The 11,869-nt window shown below is 36.6% G+C and overlaps 1 protein-coding gene across 1 annotated transcript; it reads left to right on the forward strand.

Moving 5' to 3' along the window:
- LOC145672990 (FAS-associated factor 1-like) lies at positions 1-10,556 on the forward strand (the record flags this gene model as incomplete). The annotated part of the gene is given in 4 exon segments (XM_081742284.1): positions 1-561; positions 2,971-3,108; positions 4,541-4,618; positions 10,168-10,556. Coding segments are annotated over 4 exon segments (438 nt in total). The 3' UTR covers positions 10,249-10,556.
- Between the last annotated feature and the right edge of the window lie 1,313 nt (positions 10,557-11,869).

Genomic DNA, 11,869 nt, shown 5'->3' on the forward strand with positions numbered 1-11,869 from the left:
GTGTGCGTGGATTTTCTCGGGGTTCTCGTTTCCTCCCACTTTCTTCATTCCATTATTTCATTCATTTCTCATCCGGACCGTCTCCTTTAGCTTAGATGCCATAACCGTGGTTCATTAATAAGTGCAACACAAGTTAAAAAAAAAAAGTTTCTGAAGTTTGGTAAGATTAATATTAATGCATCTAAGAAGAACGAGCTTAACAATATATGCAGTTTACCAGTTTTAAGATGTTAGAAATTGGCAAAACATACTGAAACAGTCTAACTAAATTCACCTAAGATACAGCTTGAGAACAGTAACGACTAACTAACTTATTTTCCGGATAGATTTGTCAATTTTAGTCACGCAAAAATGTGTCGAGGCAGCCCCGCATCCGTGGTCGAACAGTGCACGTGTACCATGATTTAAAGAAATTACCACATGAACTTTATAAATATCTCTTTGTATGTTTCTTTCTATTGTAGAGCTAAGGAAGAGGCGAAAAAGGAACAATTTCGAAAGGAAGCTTTAGCCAAACAACAAATAGAGCAACAACGAAAAGAGGATTTAGCCAGAAAAGAGGTACATTTTTCTCTTCACTTCCATGTTAAATAAATAAATAAGTAAATAAAAAGAGTTTTAAGTTCATTTTTACAATTTTCAAGTCTGCAATTTCCTCTTAGACGATTATTTGATAGAAGTGTTTATTATTATTATTATTATTATTATTATTATTATTATTATTATTATTATTATTATTATTATTATTATTATTTTCTTTTTTCTTTCTTAAGGGTTGATTAAACGCCAATTTATGAAACTGTGTAATTTGTGTCAATAGTGAATTATCAAAAGAAAGTATCTGTACAAATACTTTAATTTTTCTGATTGAATTTATAGTCGGCTTAAATAGCCGTAGCCTTGATTTTTGAATTAACTAATTTTATCCGTTCAATTCAGTCAGGGATATGGACGTCTGGAGTCTACTATATTCATAAATTACTAATATCCAAATAGTAAAATTCCTATTCTTTTTCCTGTTGGCTACACACTGTCATTCACATTCAGATCAATTGACATGGATACACAACAGGATATCTTTTTCCAGTATTCATTTTCTTTCTTTCCTCCACACTGTCGTCGAGCGGTTCTAAGTTTGAAACCTGAGTGTGTATATTTAGTGCCCTATGTTGTCTTAACAATTATGTAAGTACTTTCTATTTTGAATTTACATTCCCCCGCTGTGAAATTCTTTTTGTTTTTTATCATGTATATTCGTATATAAGACCCTGGCACCATGTATTGTATCTACATAGCGTGTCCTGTAAGAAATGAGATTGATCTTTTAGAGGACAACTCTGAATAACCGGTAGTGTGTGTTGTAATCGGTAGGTAACACAGCAATTAAACAGTTGCAACCGTTAAACCACAAATATGGAGTGGAGCAAGTTATATAACAAAGGGCGGTGGGGCGAAAAAGTATATAAAGCCTAACAAATAATTATACTGATAGCTGTGTAAGGTAAACGCAGGTGGTACTTTTAGAGGACAGGCCTTAAATAAAGTAACACCGCTTTGGAGTCTGGTTATGACACTTGTGGAGTGATCTACCGCGTATCTGTTCCTGAGGTACCACACGAACGTATGTTGAGTAATATAACGTATTAGTTCTTTGTACGACGTAAAAGCAGCTTGTGTTGCATGATAATTCGTCTGCATACTATGTATTATCTGTGACTTCAAAGAGTCGATCTGTGCTCTCAAATATTCGTTCTACTCGCTTGGTGTGGCTCCTACAGACCTTTCTTTTGTCATGGAAGGCAATGTGCTTTGAAAGGAAAATGTTTTAGCAGCTATATCCAACACATTGTGACAGAACGTAAAGGAGAAATCCGTTCCACCGCGCCTGTAATATATCGAACAACTTTCGTATATATGTTGTGGTGTTGAGAGAAAGCAACTTTATTTTATTTTATTTTATTTATTTATTTATTTTTATTTTTTTTTTTTTTTTGGCCAAATATAAAATTCTTCGTTTTCATGTATTAATTGCTCTCATTTAATTAACAGATGTTATTAATGTTCTCGCTTTCCAGATTTTCTTTCAGTGTGACTTCTTATTTTTCTTTTTAATAGTCAGATTTTTAGTAGGGGACTTCTTAATAAGGTATAATCAGTGATATGATAAAAATTGTATCGTTTTTTCAAGTTAGATGTTCTTTCAACTGTAATCAGGGATCTGACGTAAGTATATAACAAATAATGACATTAATTAGTACATTTGTGAATGAATAAAGAAATCCAAAACAAATATTAAAAAAAAAATCGTAGGAAAAATTCCAGAGTTAATAGAATCTTCTACCTTTTGAATCAAGTTATTTTTGGGGCCGCGGTGGCTCACTGGTAGAGCGTTCACCTCTGGTGCTTGGGGTCCCGGGTTCGATCCCAGCCCCCGCCAAGTGAACTTTGTAGTGGACAAACACCGTGTGCGTGGGTTTTCTCGCGTTCTCCCGTTTCCTCCCACTTTCTTCATTCCACCATTTCATTCATTACTCATCATCACCGTCTCCTTTAGCCTAACCGGCATATGAGTGGGACGTAAAACTCAAAGATTTCATTTTTTCAAGTTATTTTTTGAGTATGTATGTCAGTTCTTAGCGTTCAGTGTTTTCTCATTCAAAATGTTGGTAAGATGTGGAATTCAACCAATTAATATGTATGTTACCAAACACATAGTTTTATATTATCTTTTAACAAAATGATTCTAGGTCAGTTGTTTTGGAACCAATACCTATCCTCTCACTTAAGGGTATGGTTGTTATGCCTATGTCAGTTACGTGTCACGGATAAATATATAATACGAAGTTACATACTTCTGTTCCCTCTGTATCTCTTCTAAATTTACTTGTGGGTATCTGTATATTCGTACATTCTATGTAAAAAGATATTTATTTGTACGACTTGCTATACTGTGTTGAATCTTCTTTACAGGCTGTTCGTGTTCAAATAGAAGCGGAATTACCCCCGGAGCCACCGGAGGGCGGTGGAGACAACGTTACGACAATCCGTATCCGTTTACCGACGGGAGACATACTGTTACGAAGATTTGAATGTACATCTCCGCTCAAGGTACAATACTTTTTCTGTATGAGTGAGTTGAAATTAATAAAATGAAAACACTCTCGTCAGGTATCAGCTGTTTGGCAGTAGCTATTGTATACGAATGTTAATCGTAGACTTCAGATTACGGGAGGAAACTGAAGCACCTATATGGAAGTTACTCGTAAACATGTCCACAACATATGGTACGAATTGAGAATCTCTTTCCTCTTTTGAGGTCGGTTAAAAAATAAACTGATAAGACGAAAAGTCCCATATACTCGTAGTAATACATGAACATGTCGCCCATTCTGACATTATACAATAAACTATAAAAAAATAATTGAAGGGTAAGGGGAGAAAACAAGGACTGTCCATGTGTGTGCTTTATTGGGTACTTTGTCCTATCTGTTGGTGACTCTTGGTAATATTTGACTGTATATGTATGCATGCGTAGATGTAAAAATATCCAAGTAAAAAAGGGCAAAAGATTTGACTAACCCTATTCTTTTTTACGCGGTTTTCAATACTAAAACTCCGTTTTCTTGAAAATACAGTTTTGTGACATTCCTTCTTTTTTTCCCTTACCCTTCAATTGTAAAATCATCCTGTATAATGTGTACAGAATTTTGTTAATTTGCTCTTTCGAGGTTAGTGATAAACATGTAAATAGAATTGTAGTAGTATAGATTGCGAGCAGTGATGATAGTCATTATATCGCTTCATAGTCATTGCTATAAATCACAAAACAGTGGCATTTTCAAGGAACTCGGTCCTCATCATTAGATGGTTTGAATCTGCAAAAGATTAAGTAAAGATAAAAACATGTGTGAAGGTGAAAGAACAAAATAGTTATTCGAAGTAAGCAAACTGCTTAACGTCCATAAACACTATGGCTTACGAGTTCGCTATAGTGTTGGTGGACGTGAAGTGGTTTGTTTACTTATGGAGCATATTGAACACATTATAATAATTAACTAACGAGTCACCTAAGTAATGTTCCTTCCAACATATAATTTATTTTCAATAATTGACACGCGTCGCTTGGACATTTTTTTTTTTTTTTTTTGTCAGGACCACATAGACTCAAGATTTTTTTTTCAATACATAGTCTTCACATTGCTCTTGTATGTCACATTGGTAATAGCCTATGTGACCCTAATGAAAATTGCCCGAGCATCGCATTTGAAATATTGGAAATAAATTATATATTGGAAGAATGATTATTTCACTCGTTTGCTTACTTCGAATAACCATTTTTATCCCTCCCCCCCCCCCTTTACAGACCAATAATCTGATCATTAGGACAGTGTCCCTCGAAAGTACTGTTGTTTTGTGATTTGTAGCAATGAGTATGAACCATTTTTACTTGTTATTATGTAAATTGAACATCTATTTCTTCTCAGAATAGACATATATTTTAAAGATCATTAATAGTTCCTCTTATTTGTTTATATTTCAGGTGCTGTTAGATTTTCTGTTAGTGATGGGATATGATCCAAACGAATACAAAGTTCTCTGCAGTTGGCCGCGGAAAGATGTATGTATTTTTTTAATATTTGCCTTTTGCATGTTTTATTTACTTATTGTGAAATATATAAGTAACTTCCGCTGTATTGTACCTGATGGTAATAAACTTTTCAGACAAAATTTGAGGGGTGAAGTCTAAATGGTATCATATGTTCATAAACACCAGATAGACGTGATGAAGATACAATGGGAATTACGAAAACTATACGGCAATAATAGTGCTTCACAAAACTGGTGAATCATCCTTCGAGATTTTTTCCATATCCTGTGGAATCTACAGGTTAATAGTGTGCTAATGTATCGGAACGTCAGATATTCATACAGATTGGGGCGATCGATAATCGTCTCAGAACCTGTCGGCAACGAAATGTAAAGACAGTAAGCTTGTAAAAGCGGTAGCGGCGAGAATTCGTCGAAATCGTTCTTGGACAAAGATTGGTAATAGGACGGCACGTGAAAGTTCCAAACCTGCGTATTCTGTATCATTTTGTAAAGAGCACAGATCGTTTCTTCATCTCTCAATTACAAGAAATGAAGGGCATAAAATAGAAGCGTTTCTGTCGAAACACTGACAAATGCCCTTCACGAAAGAGAACATTTTCTCAATCAGGTAAACTTTCAACGATCAAACTTTCTTTTTCTTTTTTTTTCTTCTTCTCTCTCTCTCTCTCTCTCTTTTTTTTTTTTTTTTTTTTTTTTAATAAGGGTGAAAACACCGCAAAAGTGTATCAGAATACAGTGGTGAACCTAATCATCAACCATCTTCACCGACGACCGAGACTCCCAGTAGGTCTCTACACAGGCCTACAAGTCAAGAATAATCCAGGAATGGCTCCAGGGAAGAAGAAGAAAAAACAAGACTTTATTGTACCTGACTTGCTGCAAGTCCAAATCTTAATTCATTGGAGTTCAGATTGTGTGTGACCAGTGCCTGGGAAAACTGCTTGATTTGCACAAAGCGACATCCCAGTATTACTAGCTTGAAATGCTTAGTAGTTGCAGTAACAGTAAGCTTCCAGTTTGTAACCGTATGTACTGCCATTGGTATAATATACCTTAGCGACTTTGGGTCTGTGTGAAGACCCGTGGCAGTCACTTGGAATATTGGAGCTCAATCGTGGCTAAGCGATTAGCGTACACGTCTCTGGCGTGGGAGACTCGGATTCGATTCCCGGCGAGAGCTCATGTGGGTCGAATTTCACGTTAATCAGTAGATCCCGTCTTATATAGCCTCACTGCTGAAAGGGACGTTAAGTTCAAAATCAACTCAACTTGGAATAGTGATTGATGCTGCCTCAGAACTTTATGTTACTAGAATTTCTAGTTGTTATTTCGTATTGGAGTTACTTTATATCAAGAAATTTTTAAATTCAGCAACTGCAACATGAGGAAGATTTCGCATAGTTTTATTTGCGTACTCATGTGCCTCATCCTAGTTGCCATAAGTGATCACTCTCTTCATGTACCCTTCACGGCGTCCTGAAATGTATTATCAGTGGGTGTGTGCAAATCGAATAGATTTCTGGAAATATGCTGGTCTTAATTGAGGAGCCATTGTTAACTTAGTAAGAGAGCCTTTACCTTTGACGAGAGGTTTCCAGACCATGGAAGTTTGAGACGAAAATTGTATCCATAACTTATCTTAAATTTCATGATTTTCTTAAATCATTAACTTGCATTTGTCATCATTGTTCTTTAATGTGTAGGACATTAACGCAGAACATTACGCTGAAGATTTCATTGCAGCTTTTGTTTATATCCGTAACGGATACATTACGTGATCACATTCCCATTTAAAAGTGAAACCAAATTTGGCATAAAGTCGCTCGTGGCCGTGTGATTAGCGTACGGTTCTTCGGAGTAGGAGGCCCAGGTTCGATATTCAGCGGGAGCTTCTGTAGTTTGGATCACACGTTAAGGTGTAGGCCCGTGTTTCGTATAGTCTCGAAAGAAACGCTAATCTCTAATCCAACTAACAGATATGCTGTATTGGAAATGGTCGAACTAAATGGCATCGTGGACTAAGAAAAGAGTATTATAAGCTCTTTCGATAAAATGCTACAGATAAGGAGGAGAAGAAGTAGGCAAAAAAAAGAAGAAAGCAGAATACGAAGTAAAGTGTTCAGATCAGTGACGACGCCAACTTTAATTTCTTGTGAGAGAAAAGGAAGAGGTGGAGAACAGCTTTATATATATATATATATATATAAATCGAAAAGGATAATTTTATATTGTATACATTACAACACATGTCTGGGAAGAAGGCAGACGTAGCCATCAGGGGATCTCCGCTCCCTTGTCCCTCCTATAGCTTCGTCACTGGTCGAGATGGGCGCCATATTGGAATGCAAGGTCATGTGACTGTTTTAAGGTTGAGAGTAGATAAGGAAGAAAGGAGGTGAGAGGAAATTTAAACTACTGGAAATTCAATTAAATTTCCACTTTAGCGCCCTACAATTATGCCCTTTAGGCTAAGGAAGGCGAATTAAACTACTGGAGTGGGAAATTAAGAGTGTAGGAGAGGTAAGGAATAAGAGAATTTGTATTATGTATGAAATAAGGATTGAAAAGAAAAAAAAATGAAATTAATGAAGAAATTAACAAAAATTAATTTATAAATTAATGTTGTGATTTGAGTGGCAATCAGTATGACGTTTTATTGAAGTTGTATAATTTGGAGATTATTTTATACAAGTTACCAAAAAGTAATTGGACATTTTTTTAATCCGTTCTACGAGCACTGAAGTGCGCACTAACTCTGGTGAGGAAACTTCCCATTAATTTTCTTAAAAGTATTCACTAGGATTTAGTTCAAGGCTCTGACTGGTCAGTCCAGTTTCCGAACATTGTTATTCTGTGTAGTAGTTAACCCTTTAATTGGCAAGCATTGATAACATTACCATTAAACTATTTAGCTTGTTTTTATGGTTAAGCCATGTTTTCCTGATCATAATTTCGTAAGTTTTAAAGTATTTTTGTGCTGTGGTTACAAAATAAAGGATGTTTATTTCAAAACAATATTGCCATAAAATAGGTCTTATATGTTGCTACTGAGCAGCATTGCTCTATTATGGTCAAATATCGTAAGAATATTTTCAGTACTTACCAGCAGTTTCGTTGAAATATCTTCCTACAGAAAAAAAAAAAAAAAAAAAACTCGCGGAACGTAGGAAATAAAGCTTTTATAATGTTAAATTTGATTGTCTCGTGTTGACGAAGGTTAGAAATATCTAAACAAGCGACCCGCAAATCATGTCTATGAATACTGTATGAAAGCAATAATACCAATTAAATTATCACTGAAGTTAGAATTCATGCGGATAATGCAATAGAATGTGGTGTTGCTTGTAAACAACAGTGCCAAATAAAGGGTTAATCATCCTGAGGTTCGTCCCATACCAAAATGTGTGACTTGCATGTGCTCTTAGTTCCGGTGGTGGAAGTCAGACCGTTACCATAACGTAATGTAGGTTGGGCCGGGACTCTGAAGCTCTCGAAATGGGTTGAACTCTGAAAATTGTGGCGAAACTGTGGAATACGGTGCCTGGTGGTGTTGGAACGCTAACATCGCTGAAGCAAAAGCGAGCTTGCCATAACGCTCCAGAGTCAACATTGGATAAGCCGGTAGAATCTTACGTGCTAGAGGAGTTCCTTGCACCAATATGTATAGCTAGTATGAGGGTATTTCCTGAAGTTTTGGGTATGATACTCAAATATTGCACTTCTGGTAATAAGTCGTTCATGGCATGTAGTGACATCTATAAAAGATATAATGTACCAGTATCAACTATCTGGCATCGTAAGACGTCAGTTCGTTGGAGGCAATCAGTTCGTTGGAGACGCATACTGCAGTACAATGCTCTAGTCCACACGGCTGTTGGCAACGCTACAGCCCAGATTTAACAATGCAGCCTCGAAAATAATAGTCGTATGGACTGTAGCTTTTTCGTGGAGTATGCGAACTGAATGCACAGAGACTCGTTCAAATGACTTCCTTCAATGAAGTGAAGCATCTAGACAGTTGAAACGAATACTTTTTTTTTTTTTTTTTTTTTCACCATAGATTGTACTATGTGCCATGAACGGATCGGTGAAACCAGTGACGCGATATTTTGTTGTTAGACTGGAAGCTTTTCGAAATATCCTGATAGATAGTCTTCGGTCCATTGAAATAATGAGCGTACTTCATTACCTTTCCATGGAAGGGACAGATTGGAAAATTTGAACGGAGGATGCATCACCCAGATTGAATCATGGAAAGGTTTAATTAGATAAAATACTGGCGTAAAAGCATACACCTATCTATCACGGGTTAATGTCTTCATCCTGTCTAATTATCGCTGCTTTACCCTAACATGGTCCCATATCGTAAAAAATCCACAATATTGGGACCATTTCGTCATTCACCATGGTACAGTAGGCAGTGAACCGTACTAATTGTACGATGACATAGTATCAGAAGCAACCTCCACATTTTAATTGATTTTCCATTCTATTGAACAGTCGACACAATACAAACTAGCTTCATCCGTTTCCTTGGGAAATGCCACATCCATACTGTTCTTTGAGCAAAAAGGGGGTAAAATCTTGATTCATCTTTCTCAATCAGGGTGTCTGTCGGTCACGAAAAAATCACGAATTCAGAAAATGGTCATGGAAGACACGAAAAAGTCTCAAAATTTAGCTTTTGGGTCACGATTTTTCTTTTATTTATTTTTTTTAGTGTTCAAATGTAAGTACAGATTGGAAAATTTTGTTCTATAAAACGTCAAAGTTCACCACCAAAAATGTCTATGATCGGCTTTAGACACTATCAAATCGCAAGCAAAGTATGTTTTAATCGCATAGATGAAAATTCGGCCTAATTCGCACCCAAATTCGCTCTTGAAAATATTAGGAAATTTTATGATTTGGTAAAGAAAAGGTTACGAAAAAGTCACGAAATTTCATTTTGGAATTTTAGTAGACACCCTGTCAATGGCTTCGAAGGCTTCTGTGTACAGTATTCCGATTACTCTGAAATTCCAGACATTGGCCATTGCGGCCATTGGCTGTCGGAATATTTTATCTTCGACTCTTGCAGCATAAACCCCATGGTTGATTTGAACTATTGAAATTTGCTGCAAGCCAAATGATCGATTGATTCGAAAAATCTTTTAAGTTTTGCATCCCACAGTTATGCCGGCTAGGCTAAAGAAGACAGTGATGATGAGAATTGAAGGGAATAATGGAATGACGAAAGTGGGAGGAAACCGCGAGAAAACCTACGCACGCGTTTTGTTTACCTCAAAGTTCACTTGACGTGAGCTGGGATCAAACCAAGGGCCCATGCATCAGAGGTGAACGCTCTACCACTGAGCCACCGCGACTCCTTGACTAATTCGAGTACAACACCTCTGGGCTTCGGGTTTGGTGTCTTAATCGATGGTACAACGCACAAGTTTCTTGTCCTTTATGTACTAAATGTCCAAATACTTTTGGGTATTTAATATACTTTACAAAAAATATAGGAAAAGCATTTGTCCATTATTACTTATTATTGTGTTTGTTTGTTTTTAGCTGACGGTAATGGATAAAAGGATGACCTTACTGGAATTAAATCTGTGCCCTCAGGAAACTGTGATTCTTGAAGAACGGTAAAATTTTAAGTAACGAATCATCACAAACAAAAAGAAAAGAAAAAAAAATGGAGAGTGTGGTACAAGTCCTGTACATATTTGAAATGCGAGAGATCGTCACGATTTTCTGTTTTTATTGGAAGGATGTCGTTTGTTGCAGGTTTAACATCCTATCTTGCAACTTTTTTTTTTTTCCCGCAGAAACACAGTTTACACACTTGATCAAATGTCGAGTTTTCCTCCCCCCAATTTTTATAGTGCGATTGATTGCTGATGAAAAGTAATATATGGAATTGTAAATAAGTCTGAATAAAAATCTTTTCACAACCATTTTATTATTGTTGTTATTGATCATGTAATAAATAGAAACAGCCTAATTCATAGAACCATGAAAGATGTTAAATTTTATGGAAATTACCTGGTTATTTTCTTATTTTTGAGTGTAGACTCTTTGTACTCTACCTATATACGAGAGTGATTCAAAAATAATGCCTCTAAGGTGATTTTTGTTTGACAGGTAGCACCGATGCAGGTATCAGTGCAAAGCTTGCAGTGTCAGTTACAAATGGTGGTATCATTTTTCAACATAGTCCTCATTACGGGCAACACATTTGCGCCAACGCGAAACAAGGTGTTTCATGGCGTCGGCGAAGAATTATGGTGGCTTCTGGCAACACCATTGTCGAATTGCTTCCTCCACTTCCGCGTCACAACTGTAGCGTTGGCCCTTAAGGTGATCCTTAAGTTTGGGGAAGAGACAAAAGTCGCAAGTGTAAGATCCGGACTATAGATAGGATGAGGCAGAATGTCAAAAACAGCCGATGGAACAACTTCGAATTTTTTGGCGGAGGAGAGGACATGTGGTCGTCCTACATTGACTGACGCTTCGTTTCCGGGCCGTAATGGTGTATCCACGACTCGTCGCCGGCGATGAATGTTCCTGGGCGCACAACCTTTCGCAATCAGAAATTCAGTGACAGCCCGCTGTTTCAACGGGACCTCACTACTGGATGTCATGGATTCCTCCATTACTCTGGAACGAGAAGAGATAGGAAGGTGAAACGAATGACATTCTATAGCTTAAACATCAGTGCATTACAGTTCAGAATGTTTGCAGTACTACTGGCCAAGTAATGGGCTTGGAGCCGTTACTTTCTGAATCACCCTCGTATTATTGGATGTGAAAGTGAGTAATATACATATATATTTCTTTCAAGCTCATAGAACTACATTCGTACTGGAAGCCATCATTTTGTAAATTGCTGCTAGTAACACTCACAGATTTTCCGTTCAATAACTTTTAAATTATAGAAAAAGTTCAGGTTCCACTCTCAGGAAAGGTTGAAAAAGACAAACAGAGTCGGAAAATTAGAACTTGTGAGGTACATAATTTCTATTTAAAACAAAAACTAATCCCATTTGATCTAAACCAATATTAATTTGCACATTTTACGCATAATTCATAAATATTTTAACTTCTCGTAATGTATAATATGAATTATTTCAGATGATAATGTCGTCTTACCCTACACCTTCAGTGAGTCTTCTTTTCAGATTTTGGTTGATACAAAAATTCCGTCACATCCTTGAGTGAGTGAGTTCATAAACGAAGTAGTGTAGCCTGAACATCATTAAATATATTG

This window comes from Thermobia domestica, chromosome 16, assembly GCF_964235325.1.
Source record: "Thermobia domestica chromosome 16, izTheDome1.hap1.1, whole genome shotgun sequence".
Classification (NCBI taxonomy): Eukaryota; Metazoa; Arthropoda; class Insecta; order Zygentoma; family Lepismatidae; genus Thermobia; species Thermobia domestica.